The sequence below is a fragment of the Corythoichthys intestinalis genome, chromosome 2 (assembly GCF_030265065.1).
Source record: "Corythoichthys intestinalis isolate RoL2023-P3 chromosome 2, ASM3026506v1, whole genome shotgun sequence".
In the NCBI taxonomy this organism is placed as follows: Eukaryota; Metazoa; Chordata; class Actinopteri; order Syngnathiformes; family Syngnathidae; genus Corythoichthys; species Corythoichthys intestinalis.
Genome location: NC_080396.1, coordinates 36,972,836 through 36,990,472, shown reverse-complemented (window position 1 = coordinate 36,990,472; position 17,637 = coordinate 36,972,836). Strand labels below are relative to the sequence as shown.

The window sequence follows — 17,637 nt, the reverse complement described above, 5'->3', positions numbered from 1 at the left end:
AAAAAAGGGGTGGGGGGTGCATCAATGATCGTTTTATAATTGAATCATAGCCTCTGAATCGTAATCAAACCGTTAGGTGCCCCAAGATTCCCACCTCTATTGTTTATATTGTGTCACATCACATTACGGTCCGTTAAATTTAACTGTCCATTTCAAATTAAATACTTTAAAAATTTACGCTGTCATTGCTTGCAAAGCGTTAAAAGTAGTCATCCTCTGTTTACAAATAAATGTGGAGGAATTTAAAGTTGGCCCTTGCCTTCTTTGATTATTCTGAAAGTGGCCCTTGGAGAAAAATGTTTGGATACATCTGTTCACTCTTTTTTTTGGGGGGGGGGGGCTTTGCTGTCACCTGTTGCTGGAGGATCTGTAACATTAATTATGTTCATCATGTTTAAGTGTTTATTTTTATCAACACACAAACAGAAATACAACGATATTTTCTAAATTAAGTGGTGCATGATTACAAAAGTGTACCTCGTATGTGACAGGGTTCAAATGGAGCTCTATGATTGGCTGAGTTGTCGACACAGGAAGCTGGTATCCTGCATGGCGTCTGCCGCTGTAGTGTTTTTGTTGTCGTTGTTGCTGCTGCTTCCTACTGGATTTGGCGAACCAACACCGGGCGTTCAGCGGGGTCAAGTGGAGCTGAGGCGCATTCGCAGCCTCGCAACAAATTCCAAATACGGCGAGTGTTGGGCACGTGCGTTAGAAGAAGTAGACACACATTGTGTGGACATGACGTCAGAATCACAAGGCCTCCTCGCGCTCAAATTCACACACTGTCACTTGAGCAGGTGAGAACAGTTCTTGTCGTTAACTTTCCTTTTGAGTGTGATGTCAGGTTCACTGTACTAGTACTCCTACAGTTTCCCCAGTCCTCCATTAACCAAGGTAGCTCATGTGTTTTTTAATTGGACATCTGATTGAATAAAGGTTAGTGTGTCAAAAATTAATTTTAAAAATCTGACAACTAAACTGGTGGAAGAAAAGGTACTAACACAGGGGCAACGGAACCAGGGTCCTGGGGTCCTACACCCCCACAATTTTGTTCTTTCTTACACCTTTCATTCCATTGTCACGTTTTCACACCTCTTATTTATTGTACTGTGGCGCCAATCTCAATTTCATATTGCTTATCAGTAGCATAATTAGCAAAATCCATTAAAGAGTAAAATTAACAACAGTATTTAAAAGAATAAAAATACATTTTATTTATTATTATTAAACATTTGTGAATCATTTTTTTGTTGGGACTATTATTAGTCAAATCTGTATGGGGCGCCGTTTGTAAAGCAGAACATGCTCAAAATTATGACAACATTTTCTCGCATTTAGCGCTACATAGTGTTTAAAACGTGGTGTGAAATTTTTAGGGTAATTTTTATTTTTATTTTTTCCTGCACATTTACAACATTATTTAGCAACTTAAATATTTATTTTTAAATAACAAGTTTTTGACCTCATTGTTTAAATCCAGAACTAAATATTTAATTTAAATCTTAAATTTAAATCCTATGTCCTAAATGCTAAATCTGGAAACTGTTGGAACTAAATATTTAGCTTAATATGCAAATTCACATGACTGGAGACCGGAAGTAACAAAATAAAAGCTGGAGCACACAAAATACTCTTTAAATAGTTTCTCCTAGATATGTATTTTACCTATATTGTTATTATCACAATTACTCATGTCCAAGAGCAAACTGCCACTATTGAGTAGGTTTTATTCATTTTCAAGCAACGTAAACAGCCAGTCTGAGCTGCTCCACCAGCTTTTATTTTGTTACTTCCGGTCTCCAGTCATGTGAATTTGCATATTAAGCTAAATATTTAGTTCCAACCATTTCCTGATTTAACATTTAGGATATCGGATATAAGTTTAAGATTTAAATTAAATATTTAGTTCTGGATTTAAACAATCGGGTCCAAAACTTCTTATTTAAAAATACATATTTAAGTTGCTAAATAATGTTGTAAATGTGCAAAAAAAAAAAAAAAAGTGACTCTAAAAATTTCACACCATTTTAAACACTGTGTGGCGCTAAATGTGAGAAAATGTTGTCATAATTTTGAGCGTGTGCTGATTTACAAACGGCGCCCCATAAATCTGCGACATTTGGTTAATAGATGCCTATCTTTGATTAGTTCTATTTAATTCTTGAGCGTGGTTGCCCTCTTTATTGGAAGCACTTCCTGAGCACCATGCCCCCAATTTTCATACACTCAGTATAGCACCGTCATACACTGTAAAAATGAAGAGCAGTAAATGTCTATGGTCTGATCTTCTCCGATCAGCCTGGAGCAACATTACTGGTCAATAAAGTCAAGTTACAACTCTGTGTGTTGCAGCTCAGGCAGAAATTTCCCAGAATGCCCTGAAGGGTCAGTGGTCAGCAAGTGCACCGTTTCAATGGACAATGTGGCCTTCAATACCTACACAGAGTTCTTCACGCACGCCCACACCATTTGTCACTTCCTACAGTCTGAAGCCTGGCAAAACAGAGCTGAGAACATCATGCACAGGTCAGTAAGTGGGTGGGGCGGTGATAACGATTGAAACCTGGGACTGATGTCAGTGGAGGGATGAGTTGTGTCGAGGCTTTGGCTAGTGTGCCAAATTCAGGAGGTGTGCCTCGAGGTCCGTTGGTAATGGGCACGTTTGAGCAAATTACTTATTTAAAAAAAAAAAAAAAATCCCGATGAGTCACCAAATTTTACAGGACGTGTTTTACGATAATATTTAGACAAACCGCAGTCCTACCAACAAGTTGAAAAAATATATGTACTGTTGTAAGATAGAAAAAGGCTATAAATAAATAATTTAAACAACAGTCATGTTTTGACAAATGATAAATTTTATCTACACATGAAGCCTCAAGGAATTAACCTTTAGTTGATGTCTGTGGTTGTGTAAGGCTGACGGAGAGTTCTGCAGGTGTAGTAGAGCAGCTTGAGTCCACGAAGCAGATGGCTGAGGAGCTGATTGAAGCACAGAGTGTTGCCCTGCAGGCACAGCAGGAGATCCTGGACAGTGGGGAGGAGCTTAGAGTCACCCTGAAAGACTCCACCCAAGGCAAGACAAGCAAACACACATTTGGACGCTGTTCTGTCACTGACACTTCTAGTTTTTTGCTGAGTGCATGTATGATGATGTCTTGTACATTAATTCACTAGCACCTTAAAGCCAGAAAAGACCAAAACCTTAACAATTTAGATGACCAATTTATTCTGGGACGAAACAACACACATAAGCCCCTTTAATGAACATATCCCGGAAAATTCCGCAAATGTAAGGTGAGGCGGGATTTACTCCTGTCATTGTTTTCACGCATGTAGAGATATCCTGGGAATGACGTGGGTTGGACACTTTCACAGACTTTTCCCGTGTTGCCCACTGCCGCGCTCTGTGCAGGGAGGGCTGCTGGCGCGATGTAGTTACTTTACCGATTACTTTATTATCAAAGTAACTAAGTTACTTTAAAAGTAACTTATCAGTTACTTTTTACCAATTTTTCTCCTTTTGCTACCTCAACATAAAAATGACAACAACAAAATGTCATCACATGTAATTGAATTTTTCACATAAGGCTTCATCTTTGAGTTAGCGGGGGGTTAATTAGTTGATGGAGTTGATTTCAACCACCATTGACTCATGCTAGCTTAGCCACCCCGGAGCCCTGAAACTAACAGATAACTGACAAACTGCACGGAATTTGTTCAAATCAACTCCAACGACTAAATCCCCGCTAACTCCAAGATAAAGCCTAATGTCAAAAACTCTGAACTTCCCCTTTAAAATAAAGACCTAGCTGTTAAAATATTGTCTATAAAAGTTGTAAAGCAATAAAACAAACAACAAAAATTAATGAAATGAACAAGAGTCCTACGACGTATTTCATAATGAGTCAAAATCATTTTTCGAGCTGATCATGTGACTACCACCGAAGAGACGCTTTTGCTTTGCTAAGCCAAAACTACACCTGTGGAAGCAGGATGGATATTTAGAATTTCTGTAAGCCTAAGCTTTCAAACACAACCAACAACAACTGAGCTTGAACAGTTTTATACTGTATATATGTATATATACAGTATTGGCCAAAAGTTTGGCGACACCTCAAAGGTGGATACTTTGAAGAATGTAGAATATAAAAACTGTTTTGAGTTATTTCACTTTTTTTTTTGCCATTCCACATGTTCGTTCATAGTTTTGATGTATTCAGAGAGGATTTACAATAGTAGTGAAAATATATAAAACGTAAAAATGTTTTGATATGTCCAAACTTTTGACTTTTGTTTCAGTCATCAACATGCTTTGCCCCCAGCCCCACAAAAGTAAAACCCCGCTTATGGTTACAAACACTGACAATAAAATGCGCATAAAGGCTGGTTACAAACTGTAGAAGTGCTGGCTGTCTTGTTACCTGAAGGTTTCGAGTTTCGTTGCGTTGTGCTGTAATTCCAAGTGCTTCCATGTTGAGTTGGATGTAGAGTTTTTAGCGGCTGACAGTCTGTTTCAGCATGCGTAAAGTTTGCAACGCACGGAGATATTTTTGTCATCTTTACTGGACAGAAATGTGAAGTAATGGCTGTATTTCCAGTGAGCAAATGCATCCATTTGCGGTATATATCCTGTCTTTCGCTGTTAGCCACGCTGCCTCGTCAGAATGCTATGTCGTTGCCGGCCGTGGGAGACAGCGCTCATACAGCATCGTAATACACGTCACCCCCGATGAGAAATGCTCTTCGTAGATGACTACAGTATTCTTCATTCTACATACATTATAAGGCAAAAACAAAATAGTAACGCACAGGCACTAGGGAAACTAACTTTAATCAGATTACTGGCTTGGAAAAATGAACGCGTTAGATTACTCGTTACTGAAGAAAGTAATCAGATTATAGTAACGCGTTACTGACAACACTGGTCACAATGTTGGTCAGATAATGGTCACACAGTTGCGGTAGCGTTCCCGACGTCGTAACTGGAGCCGATTCAAGCTCCTCAAGACTGTATTTAAACCCAGGCGATCCAAGAGAAGGGTGCCGAGACATGCTGGGTGCCATTGTACACTTCTGCTGCCTTTGTTTTGAAATCCCCTACGTTGTGCCATTATTTGAGTGTATTTGTTTTGTTACCTTATCGGCTCTCTGCCTACCGCTTATTTTAGTATTATTGATCCCCGTCGATTTACTGTCACAGACCCATTGTGTTTTTCCAGCTTTTCTGCGATCGCATGTATTTTCATTTGTATATTAAAAAAAAAACAAAAAAACTTGGTTGCATCCCTCCGTTGTTTTTTGCTTTGAAGTACAATCTTGTTTCCGCAGTTGCGGACCCTAACATCGGCAAAAAAATGAACCACACATTTCTAAAGATGGACGATGGACTCTCTTCCTTGGCTCTACGATCCAGTAGCAATTTAATTTAGTTATGTTTTCAGTTTAATTTAGCAGTTAGGCCCGATAATATTTGGACAGTCAGACACACAATTTCTATGAGTTGGGCTCTACTTTCAAACACATTGGACTTGAACTAAAATATCTTGGCCAGAGTTGGTCAAACAACAACATCTGACTGAAAATTAAGGAAATGTATACATTTTCTTAGAAACGCCTCATATTTCAGGGGCTGGAACCTATGGACATCACCAAACGCTGGGTTTCCTCCTCCTTAATGCTTTGCCAGGCCTTTACAGCAGCAACCTTGAGTTGTTGCTTGTTTGTGGGTCTTATTGCCTTAAAAAGAGCATACGACACGAGAAAAAAAAAGCCTCTCCCGCATACAGAATGATTTTTCTGCAGCCGTTTGGCTGGTGTGATGCGAAAAATAAACGTATTAATCCACGAAATCAGCTGAATCCTTCGTCCTCATACACAACAGTACACTGTATAGTGAAGAGGACGTCTTCTACCGTACACGTCACAGCGCCCTCCTCCTCAATGTAGGACCGAAGGCAGAAGTCACTCATTTTCATGGCGCGGGATTAAAAAAACTAAATAAATATAGCGATCGCTTCCACACACATCCAAGCGGTCCATATCATTCAGGGGCATAAAATACCGCGTGTATTATGAAATAAACATGCTTTTTCGTGTCACATGCACTTTAAGCCTAGTCTTAAGCAGATAAAATGCATGCTCAATTGGGTTGAGGTCTGGGGATTGACTTGGCCATTGCAGAATTTTCCACTTCTGTGCCCTAATAAACTCCTGGGTTGCCTTTGCTGTATGCTTTGGGTCATTGTCCATCTGCACTGTGAAGCACCGTCCAATTAACTCTGCAGCATTTGGCTGAATCTGAGCAGAAAGTATATCCCAGTATACTTCAGAATTTCATCCGGCTACTTTTATCTGTTGTCATGTCATCAATGAACACAAGTGACCCAGTGCCCTTGGAAGCCATGCATGCCCAGGCCATTACACTCCCTTCCCCGTGTTTCACAGATGATGTGGTGTGCTTTGGATCATGTGCCGTTCCCCTTTTTCTCGAAACCTTCTTCTTCCCATCATTCTGGTACAGGTTTATCTTTGTTTCATCTGTCCATAGAACACTTTTCCAGAAGTGGGCTGGCTTGTGGAGATGTTTTTGGCAAAGTAAAGCCTGGCCTGTCTATTCTTGGGTCTGATTAATGGCTTGCACTTTGTTGTGAACCCTCTATATTTACTTTCATTCAGTCTTCTCTTTATTGTAGACTTCGAGACAGATGCACCCACTTCCTGGAGTGTTCTTCACTTCTGTAGATGTTGTGAATGGATTTTTCTTTACCACATCACTGTTGTCTTCCGTGGACGTCCAGGACTTTTTGAATTGTCAACCTCACTGGTGCATTCCTTTTTTCTTAGAATGTACGAAACTGATGATTTGGCTTCTCAAAGCATTTCAGCTATCTCTCTTATGGATTTTTTCCGTTTTTGCAGTCTCAGGATCTTCTGCTTCACCTACATTGTGAACTCCTTTGAACGCATGATGTGTGGTCACAACAACAGCTTCTAAATGCAAAACGACATACCTGGAATCAACTCCAAACCTTTTCCAATGCTTAAATGATGACAGATTAACAAGGGAGAAGCCTTGTGAGTCAATTACAGCCCTCAGAGTCAATCGTCCAATTACTTTAGTCCCTTGAAAAAGGGGTATAAAGAGTGTAAAGGGCTATAATTCCTAAACCCTTATTCCGATATGGATATGGAAAGTCTTAAATTGCAGCTGAGATTATGCACTTTAAACCCATATTGATTATATTATTGCATTTCGTAATGTGTTTTTGTGAACAGCTAAAATAACAAAACATGTGTCACTGTCCAAATATTATCGTGCCTAATTGTAGCTATTTCCAGCTTGCTATGTTGATAATTTTGGTGTTTGTTTACCGATTTTAGTCTTACTGCGAAGAAAGAGGAAGTTTCACGCCATGATATTTGCGTCGTCAGTCATCGTGCTGCAACTTGGGAATTTAGCACTTGCTTTCACATACGCCTCGTTCCAGGAAAGTCCCGGACATTATACTGAGACACAACCCGTGAAACGTCCGCGTAATCTCAGTGTCAGTGAACCCGGGAAATTTCTTTCACATACAAGGGCTGCCCGTTTAAATACCGGGATTTTAACAGTGTTAAGGCTTATGTGAAAGGAGCTATTGAAGTTCAAACCATATTTAGAGAAGGATGTGCCAAAATATGAAAATTAATCGGACAAGTATAGATGTAAGTTGTAACTTCGAGTCAGCATGAAGAGACCAACCCATCAAGAGTTTTGCTTTTCCCTGAAAAAATCATGATGGTACGACTTCCTTACCTTCCCTCTACCAATGATCACATGTCCGTGTCAGTCCATCAATTCTTGATGTTTTTGACAATTGTTGTTGGAGCAAGAAATGGATTAATACTGACTGGTTTACAAGTATTTATCAACACAATGTCAAAAAAGTAACTCAAAACATTGTCTGTACATTAATTGATTCAATGTGACAATTGGAACTCTGGAATTCTTAACTTTAGCAGTCATGGTTGCAATAAATGGTCACTGACAGCAGTGATCATTCATGGGCAGACCTCCCAGTTTAAATAGATTTGACATCTATCGCTCTGAATGCCAGTCAATTGGTTTGAATTAAATCATTTTCAATGGGAAATGTTGAACTCCAAGGTACCACTGTGTACTCAGTTTCCTCCCTCTCTAGGCCACTTTCAGCAATATGTCCCTCATTGTCATATGACTTCTACAGGTCTTCGGTCAATGTTCTCTGAACTGAGCAGTGTCTCTAAAGAGCAGCAGGTGGCGCTCTCTGAACTCTTCAGCAGAGTGTCCTTCCTCCAGAACTTCTTGATGATGGAGGCTCACAGTGTCACTTCTTGTCTGTACAATGCTGCAGCCCTCTTTGCCTCCTTTCTTCTTACCTCCACCCAGCGCTCTTCCAGAGCCAGGTATCTCCTCCAGGAGTGTTTTGATACAGTACTGTCGCCAGTTACTAGTCTGGCATGCTTACTGTTTTGTGTGTTTGCAGGTTTTCGTTGATGGCCTTAGTGGGTTTGAACTTCTACCTGGAGAGGAAGATCTACCAATTTGTGACCAATTCTGCTCATCCTGAACACAAACACATGGTGTGTGTGGTGGGGGTTCCTGATTTGTGTGCATCTAACATGTGGCTTACATGTGCAGGAGATGGTCAGTTTTTATGTCACCGTTTTGAGGAGGTTCTTAATGGCCATCGCGGTGTTTCTTCTCATCTGGGTGTGCGCGCACTACACTGACCCTAGCCAGCAGTCTCTTCTGGTCCTGAAGCAGCTCCAGGAAACACAATGTCGTCTGCAGGAGGCGCTGCAGCAAGCAGGTCAGTCTGCGGATTATACTGTACTTTACAGTGCAGGCAAGCTATTTGTGGGACCGCTATTAGAAAAATAAGACCATAATTGGACAATATAATTGAATCAGATGAGGATAAAATTCTGTATGTGTCCACAGAAGGTTTGGGCCCAATTAAGACCAAAGACCCTCAGCTACAAGTAAAGGTGAGAAGAATTCTTTGGGCAAAAGTGTTTGTTTTTAATTCAAAAAGAGGAAATGAAACACTGCTGTTTGTCCCAGATAAGACAACAAGAGATACTTAAGAAAAATGGTGAAGAAGAGAAGACCAACAAAGTGTCTCCAAGCACAGATTCATCTGATCTGGCACACCTGCCAGTCATTGGTCAGTTCAAAACTCCCTTTTGCTCATTTGAAGACCCACTTTTTGCTGTGGGCAGAGCAATAACCAAAGTGTGTGCGTGTATACGTGCATGCAGGTTGGAGCTCTGATATACTCCACAGAAGTACGCTGGTCACAACAGTGACAGACATGTCAGTACAGCCTATAATTACCCATGATGCCTCAGCGAGCAGAGCCCGACGATCTGGTCGGCACTCTTCCTACTCTTCTTCCTCCTCCCCTCTGGTCTACAGCATCCTAGTGGAGGACAAGCAAATTGACCAGGTCCATCCTCGTTACAGCCTCAGGAGCAGGAAATCTCTCAATTTTTGAGTTCATTTTGTGTACTACAGACTATTTTTAAAATGTCAAATTACAATAAATCTATTCATTTTAACTTTTGCTATGTTTTTGAAAATGTCATTACATCACATGTGAATGTTATCTCATCACACGAGTTAAATGGCAAGATTTCAGACCGAAACTGTTTTCATAAATTCGCAGTCAGTTTTGTAAGGTTAGTCAAAACAAAAAACATTTGGCCAAAAGTATTAAGACCCTCTGCTGCTCAAATCTGATGCTTTTTATCTGCTCACCCTTGAGATGGTTCTAAACTATCATTGCAGTCCAGCTATGGTTCACCTGATTAGCAAAGTCGCATAATTAAATATGCAATATATTTATTGCATATTTAGTTATTGCTCTGCCCACAGCAATTTCATATTAGAGCAAATGAGGTCAACAAGCTCAGAGGCAGAATTATGGAACGGCACAGTTCTGGCAAAGATTACAAAAACAAGTTGGGGCTTTGTCACCGCACATGGAATTTTGTTTAAAAAATGAAAACCTAAAGGTCTTTGGAATCAGAACTTGGCATTAAGTATGCAACACACTGCCAAACAACTTTTTATTCAAGTATTAAAATGTAAAGCACATTATCCAGAATATCAACAAGGTACCTTTGACAGAAAAGCAAAATTGCAATCTTATCCATCTGTAAGCATGTGTAAGCTCCCTTCATGCTTCCTTAATATAATGCATAGAAATGTTTACACAGTAGCTTTTGCAAAACTACAATCCTGTGTCCAAAAGATCTGTTGGTCCCTTAAAAACAATATGGGAGGAATGCATGTAAACAGGGGATTGAAAATCATAACGTCCACTTTGTTGGGGGATTGCGTCTTGGTGCTAGAGGAATATTTTTCGTGGTCCCATGTTAAAAAACTAAAGTGCAGAAAATGATCTGGTCTGTTTTTCAGACTTTTTGCAAAATAAGAGGTTGATGTGCTAAACTGGGGCGGCAACACATACAGATTCTGCAGATGTTCTGTTATTAACTCCTGTAGTTTTTCCAGAGCTTGCACAATGCTTGGCTGACATTGTTAGCGAAAACCCTTATGAGTCATGTTCATTACAAAAATGACAAGATATGCTATAATTTTCCTATACATTGGCCCTCTTTTTGAATGTCAGGTGAGGCTTATTTTGTTATTCTGTGAAGAACTTCAAATTCTGTATGTGACCCACTTTAGCAAAGCGGAAATTTCATGAGACTCACTCTGCTACAATGTTTAGCAAATAACATGGAATACACCCAATACATCCGGACTTAAATATCAGAAAAGGCACCACAAAAAATCCACACCATAAAAATTCTAATTTTTGTTTTCCTATCTCCTCAAACTGCATATCATAGATCCAGGTCATATTTACAACACCCGCATTTGAAATGAGTGCTTCAGCAGGCAAATCTCCTAGACTGACAGGACAGAGGCATAGATTGGATTTTCTTTAAAGAGCTTTTGTGCCTATGATTTGGTTTAGTGGCTTATATGCCCTTCATATTTGACATCTTTATAAATCTGATAACTGGTAATTTGATGAGCACGGGACTAACACCTAGGTCATATGGGCTCGATGCCTGTGACGTGTGACTGATGGCTAGAAAGCCACCTAACTACATACAGACTCAGTTGAAGATGGACCCAGGGAGAAACAATCACATCTGTTCTGAATTAATGACATCAAGCAACTACAGACTGCTGCTGAAAAAAAAAAAATCGGGGACAAAATAGGTGCAAAGAAAGTGCCTTCAAGTGCATCCCACTGCTTTAGTCTTTTTAGTGATGCTATTCTGTCATCTGGGAAATAATAAACTCAATTTGAGACTTACGCTAACAAATGTGTGCTTAGAAAAATGGTACAATCCCAAGAGCAGAAATAAGCATTCTCAACAAAAAGAGGTCTTCATGAAAGCAAAATGATTTACTAAAGAAAATGTATAGCAAGTGCAACAAGTGCTATTGCCGAAGCAAACAGGTGGCAGATCGTGAGACTCGCTGTTGCCTTCCACAAGCAGTAACGCTGAGCTCAAGTCAAGCGGGAGCATACCAACATGGACTCCGCCGCAGCAGCACCTGTCTGCTGAGGGCTCGCTGCCAACATTCATGGGAAATATAACATGGAACCATCTTGATGTGACATACTCAAGCCCTAAAAACCCCTGAAGGTCTTTCGCTTCAGTCGGCAGTGATGCCTTTTTCCCGGAGCTCCTCTGTCACGCGCACCAGGTAAGTGGGATCTGGGTAGCCAAAACTAAAAGGACAAAAAAAGTCAAAATGTTAAAAATACACACAGAAACTCGCCTACGATTTCTATGTCCTCCATTTTGTGTTGCGTTTGGCCAGTTTGCAATTTAATAAGCGGTATCAATTCACTAAATAAAGCTGTTAACATGTACCAGCGGGGCCCGCCCCATATTGAGGTCTTGTGGTGAATGTCATTCCAGGTGATGACATTTTGCAAGCCTGTTGTCATGGAGGTACCGACGGTGAAAGTAAGGCGCTGCTCAAAGGCCCGGCGCAGCAGGCCCAGCACACGGTTTCCGTCAGGGCTGTCGGGGAGGTAGGCCAGACGGTCTGTTCCTGGGTACCGCACACCTGGGTTGGGATGTTCTGGCTAGTGGAAACAAAAATTTACAACATGCTCCGTCAATAACATCATTTTTCTGCGAATTTGTGCGTAGCGCTCTAGTATAAAAAGTACATTTCATTGGTTGCATTGTGAGTAATTCCTACCACCAAATTTTTTCATGCAAAACCATCAGTTGGGTACTCACTGCTTGTAAGCCAGCAGGGAAGCTGTAAATGATGCAGATACACCCGTAGGCCTCATGACCTGGGAGGTGCAGGGCAGAATCCCGCTCGACATACATAGTGCCATTGGCAGGCTGGTTACCGATCAGCTGACCGTAAACGAGGCGACACACAGGACAGGCCCTCTTCACCTTGAAAGCTTGATCCAGGCAACTACGGCAGAAAGAGTGACCGCACTTCTCCAAGGTGGTCTTGTCCACGATGTCTCCCATACAGATGGAGCAAGAGGCGGTGTCATCAACTTCGTTGTGATTAGTAGCTTCGCAATCTTTCCGGCAGGCCGCCTCGTGGAATACGGAGAGGGCCTCTTCCTCTGCAGACTTTCGTAACTTCTGCTGTTGTCTCTGAGAGCGGCGGGGCGGGGGCTGGGTCGGCACCTGCATCAGGCTCCCCTCACTGTTTGGCTCCAGGACCCCCATGCATGGCAGCAGGGTGCGCTTTCTCTTGGGGCCGCCCTCCTGCTTACTCATTTCTTTGCGGGCACAGCGGCACAAATCAATGAAGGCTTTGCGTGTCTCAGTGGAAACCGGTGTTCCAGCCAGACCAGGGGGCCTGGCGCCCGGCGCCGGCTGCAGTCTGACTGCGCAGCAGCCCCCCCTCTCGCCACGCCGGACGATACCTGCGTTCATGCCCTGCTTGCGCTGGAAGTCAAGAAGCCAGGGCCTACCGGCAGCGGCCAGGTAGTCCCACACGGCCTGTGACACCAACACTTCATCACTCCCCTGGCCTGCACGCACGCTCATCTCATCAGATGAAACTGGAAGGAAGCACACGTCAAACAAGTGTTATCCAGCATCTAAAGTAAACATTTGTCAAGGCCTTCTGCATATCATCATGTCATATTTTCAAGGTTGAGTGTTGCGCCGCGTTAAAGCCGACACGCTACACTTGAGCCGCGATCAGCTGATTAGAAATGGCGTCTGTAAACAACAGGTCAGATCAAGTCACAACGGACAAACACACACTTATGTTACCTTGTGAGCCCATAAATCCCCTCAATGGCAACGGAGGCTTCCAGCTGGCGAGTAAAGGCAAGCAAAACGCGAAGACTGTGTGGTGGAGTCAACTTTATCTCAGCTGCTCTGCCGTCCGCCATTCTCCGACGGGAGATTCAGCGATTTCGCAACATCGGGAGCTGTCGGTGTGATCCTGGTGATGTTTAAGAGACCTTTTTTAGATAGATTATCTCTGTCGTGCCTTGTGCTTGTTAGCTGTGCGGCTCCGTCATTTCTTTTGAACCTAAAGCTAGCTGCGAGCTTTGCTTAGCAGCTGTGTAGCCGGTATGCTATAAACAGACAGAGGAGGAAGAGGAAGCCCGTTTGTGCGACTTTAAAAGCGTCTCGTCTTCTCGTCCTGTCAAGACATGGCGTCCAAAAGCGATTTTGTTTTTTCCCGTGAGGAAAATACTGGACAAAAAATAGACTGTCACCTGCGTTTGTATGTCTTTGGACTTTTTTTTTACGACCGCCTCGACGACGTGACACTTCGCCCTCGCCACACACGTTTTTTCCTCCTTTAAATTAAATAATTTTTTAAAACTCTCGTCTTCTCTGTTACAACAAAAATGCGGTATGTGCTTTTAAAAGATGGCCAAACCCAGAATACAAATGCACTAAATGTATCCCGGAAGTTCGTCAGTGTTGACGTGTTGGCATGAGGGGCGACAGACACTTCCCTGACGAAATATTAGCGTCATATAGGCCTGTGGCAAAGTACGAGAAGTATCCAGCTTTATGACAAATACCTTTAGAACCTGCATGTGGTCTGCCATCACCTCCAATCTAAGCCACCAAAGTACAAAGTATGATTATCTTGTACTTGTATTTAAAAATTATGCACTTCCTCTCATATAACAAGTACTTTTCATACTTTTCATATTTCTCGACTGTTTGAAATCATTCCGACGTGCTCCAAAAATTAGGGACTTCGTAGGTTTGATCTTAACATTGGTAGGGACCAGGGGCGTTACCAGGGGGGCAGGGGTGGGCAGCGCCCACCCACGGACACACACTGCCCACCCAAAGAAAACTGGATGTAGTACTAACGGCAGTCTGGGCACCGCATATGGTATACCATTCATGTAGTACTGGTGTGTTCTAAGTTTTAAACTTTGCATTGTTACCTCTTTCACCTTAAAAAAAAAAAAAAAAAAAAAAAAAAAAAGGGCGCCCCCTTGGATCAAAACCAACATTTCATTTTTTTTGCAATGCCCCTGCTGGTAACACCACTGGTAGGGACGATATAACAGCATAACCTGTATGTTCACTTTTTGCTGGGAACGGGACATTAATAAGACCAAACAGATTTTTGAACGGAGATCAGAGCCACATTTCTTATGAATATGAACCTAATAAATGGATAGGCGAAATGATCAAAGCAAAATGAAACTATATTGACTTAAACTTATGTAAATTTGGTTCTCGTGATACATTTAATTCAAACCTTGGTTTTCAAAAACCAAAAAAGAAAAAAGATTTTTTTCATTTTTTTCCCCAAATGACTTTCATTTTCCAATACTTTAGTTTGAGTCTAGGTCCCCCAGAAGCTCTCCTTTTTTAATAAAGGGACTTTCCTTCAAATTGTTACAGCCCACTCCCTAAACTACCACTCATTTCCACGCCGTTGTTCCAACTATGCAAAAATTTCCCCCATTTTCCAAAATAATCAATGCAAATGACATCATATTTTCAAGTCATCAGTTTTTGGAGAGTTGAAATTCTTTAAAACAAACCTCCAGTGGTAACTTTTCAAAAACATTCTAATAATACAGAACGGCTGTTTTAAGACGTTTATAGGTTAGGAACTGAAAATACCGCAAGTCAGTTTTTAATTTTTCAGCGTGAAGATGTGATAATTACTGAAGTTAAAAGGTACTTCAATCAAAAAACCTCTTAACCGTTTGAATTACATTTTAATAATTACATTTTAATACACCACCAAAGAGATATCACATCTAGGGCTCATTCTAGTCCCCATGTTACTTTTTCAGCTGTCAAGACTTCCGCTGGGGCTCGCGGTACCCGCAAAGTCTGAAATCGTGTGTTGTCTTAAAATGGATCATACTGGCATTCAAGCTAAACAATGCCACATTTGTAAAGTAGGGATTCTCAATGGTCTACAGATTAAAATACAACAAGGCACATTTGTTTCCTAAGGCTTTGTTATATACTTAAAAATTTTCTTAAATCTCCCTTTGAAATAAAAGATGGTCCACAATAAGGTCATTTCATCCCCCTTCAAGAGACGTTTACTGATTCAAGGTAACAAGTACCGACCACGAAATACGTACCTTCTTATAGTCCTGGTGGTGCACTCCACGGCTATACGTCAGCTACTGCTTGTAAGTTGTAACACACAAAAAACCCTTCCTCATGCTCCAGATCACAGCCTGTGTTAAGCATAAGGAGATGACATAAGGGTAGTGTCATTGAACATTTCAAAGTTGTGCAGTATTCTTAGATAAGAGTGTGTTGCATCATTGATTTATCTTTTATATGAGACGATGGGATTGGCTCTTCATAAGTGCTATGATTTGGCTTTGCCATGGGATTGGCTCTTCATAAGTGCTATGATTTGGCTTTGCCATGACATTACTTTCTTTTATGACTTCACCTCCGACCATTTAATAGAAAAAATTAAAAATCCCCACATCTCTGGGCTAAAGGTACTAGCTCACATAAATGGGGTTTGAAACCAGAAACATGTTTATATATTTTTATATCATAACCAGATGAGTGGCATTAGGATTTCATAAAGATATATTAGTGTAATATGTAGTTCTTTTATTCTATTGATTAGCTTCCTTTGCTGATATGCTTGAGATACTTTTATTCACTTAAGTTAAAAAAGATGCTTAGGTGGGTTGAATATTGGCATTTTTAAAATAGGTCTTTATGCACAGCCCATAAAAACTAGTAGTGATTTAAATTTGGGGGGGCAGGATGACTAAGCATTCAAGGAAGACCAGTTTTTGTGGGTATTTCTATTTCATTGTTAATGAATATGGAACTTGTAAGCAAATATACCTAACAGATGCATTGTGGTTGAGTGTACAACACCCTGAAAGAAAGAATTAGCCAGAATTAGCCTGCAAAAAATCCAGGAGGCTGAGGAAATGCGTAAATAGATTGGGCCACTCGTGTGAAAGTTACTCATAGACAGAGTGTGGCTTTGTTCAGAAATTGTAGTAATATTAAAAAAGACCCAAGCTAACTACAATACCAACAATAAAGAGCCTTTTCGCAGACCGTAATCCCGAAACAAATGAAGATCAGAAGTTAATACTTGATGCTCAAACACAAAAAGTAACATAAGGCATTGATTTGAAATTTGATGTCTTGAGCGTCTATTTGAGAGACTCATTAAGAGAATCAGAATACAAAATCTCTAACCCACGCCATTGTTCCAACTATGCAAAATTTCCCCCCATTTTCCAAAATAATCAATGCAAATGACATTTTCAAGTCATCAGCTTTTGGAGAATTGAAATTCTTTAAAACAAACCTTCCAGTGATAACTTTTCAAAAATATTCTAATAATACAGAATGGCTGTTTTAAGACGTTTATAGGTTAGGAACTGAAAATACCGCAAATCAGTTTTTAATTTTCACCGTGAAGATGTGATAATTACTGAAGTTAAAAGGTTATTTCAATCAAAAACCTCTTAACCGTTTGAATTACATTTGAATAATTACATTTTAATACACCACCGAAGAGATACCACATCTAGGGCTCATTCTAGTCCCCATGTTACTTTCTCAGCTGTCAAGACTTCCGCTGGGGTTCGCAGTACCAGCAAAGTCTAAAATTGTGTGTTGTCTTAAAATGGATCATACTGGTATTCAAGCTAAACAATGCCACGTTTGTAAAGTAGGGATTCTAAATGGTCTACAGATTAAAATTAGGGCTGTCAAAATTATCACGTTAACGCGCGGTAATTATTTTTTTTAATTAATCACGTTAAAATATTTGACGCAATTAACGCACATGTCCCGCTCAGAAAGTATTCTGCCTTTTGGTAAATTTTACAGCAAGACTTTTTGCGCTGTCCAACAGTGAACTCTTGTGGTCGCTTTGCGACATGGTTTATTGTTTTCTTTCCAGTTCATTATGGCTGCACGACGTCTCGGGCTGATAATGTTGTGCTTATATGATCCTTGGACAAGATTTGTCCGTAAGTATGGTTATTGTAAAGAATGTACATATTATGTTAGTAAGCGAAATGTTATATTTTTTGTATGAGACGCTTTTTGTTTATGTTTAGTGAACCTGTATAGCGTGCTAAGCTAACGTTG

The 17,637-nt window shown here is 40.7% G+C and overlaps 3 protein-coding genes across 6 annotated transcripts in view; 2 read left to right on the top strand and 1 right to left on the bottom strand.

Annotated features, from left to right (window-relative positions):
* The first annotated feature begins 347 nt into the window (after positions 1 to 347).
* On the top strand, positions 348 to 9,575 carry LOC130931136 (uncharacterized). 2 transcript variants are annotated; one of them, XM_057859674.1, is made up of 9 exons: positions 348 to 797; positions 2,353 to 2,526; positions 2,919 to 3,076; positions 8,229 to 8,427; positions 8,508 to 8,604; positions 8,663 to 8,834; positions 8,969 to 9,012; positions 9,089 to 9,191; positions 9,286 to 9,575. In XM_057859674.1, exons 1-9 carry the CDS (start codon positions 460 to 462, stop codon positions 9,519 to 9,521), a joined length of 1,521 nt encoding a protein of 506 aa, XP_057715657.1. In that variant the 5' UTR covers positions 348 to 459; the 3' UTR covers positions 9,522 to 9,575. The 2 variants fall into 2 exon arrangements, with proteins under 2 accessions (XP_057715657.1, XP_057715647.1); XM_057859664.1 differs by having other exon boundaries at positions 351 to 797; positions 8,966 to 9,012; positions 9,286 to 9,573.
* A 506-nt stretch (positions 9,576 to 10,081) lies between these two features.
* The window catches only part of dtx3 (deltex E3 ubiquitin ligase 3), an 8,288-nt gene continuing 732 nt past the window's right edge, over positions 10,082 to 17,637 (bottom strand). The window contains exons 2-7 of one of the 3 annotated variants that reach the window (XM_057859704.1): positions 15,633 to 15,731; positions 13,318 to 13,492; positions 12,963 to 13,100; positions 12,307 to 12,815; positions 11,929 to 12,146; positions 10,082 to 11,783 (exon numbers count right to left, since the gene is read on the bottom strand). In XM_057859704.1, the coding sequence (XP_057715687.1) occupies positions 11,708 to 11,783; positions 11,929 to 12,146; positions 12,307 to 12,815; positions 12,963 to 13,100; positions 13,318 to 13,330 (954 nt within the window). In that variant the 5' untranslated portion in view covers positions 13,331 to 13,492; positions 15,633 to 15,731 and the 3' untranslated portion in view covers positions 10,082 to 11,707. Of the gene's footprint in view, positions 11,784 to 11,928; positions 12,147 to 12,306; positions 13,101 to 13,317; positions 13,493 to 13,772; positions 14,080 to 15,632; positions 15,732 to 17,637 lie in introns of those variants that run through there. The other 2 variants (XM_057859687.1, XM_057859696.1) reach the window with 2 other exon arrangements.
* The window catches only part of LOC130931160 (lens fiber major intrinsic protein-like), a 26,858-nt gene continuing 23,713 nt past the window's right edge, over positions 14,493 to 17,637 (top strand). Inside the window, exon 1 of the mRNA XM_057859717.1 lies at positions 14,493 to 17,516. The gene's annotated coding sequence lies outside the window, so the exon portion shown is untranslated. The remainder of the gene's footprint in view (positions 17,517 to 17,637) is intronic.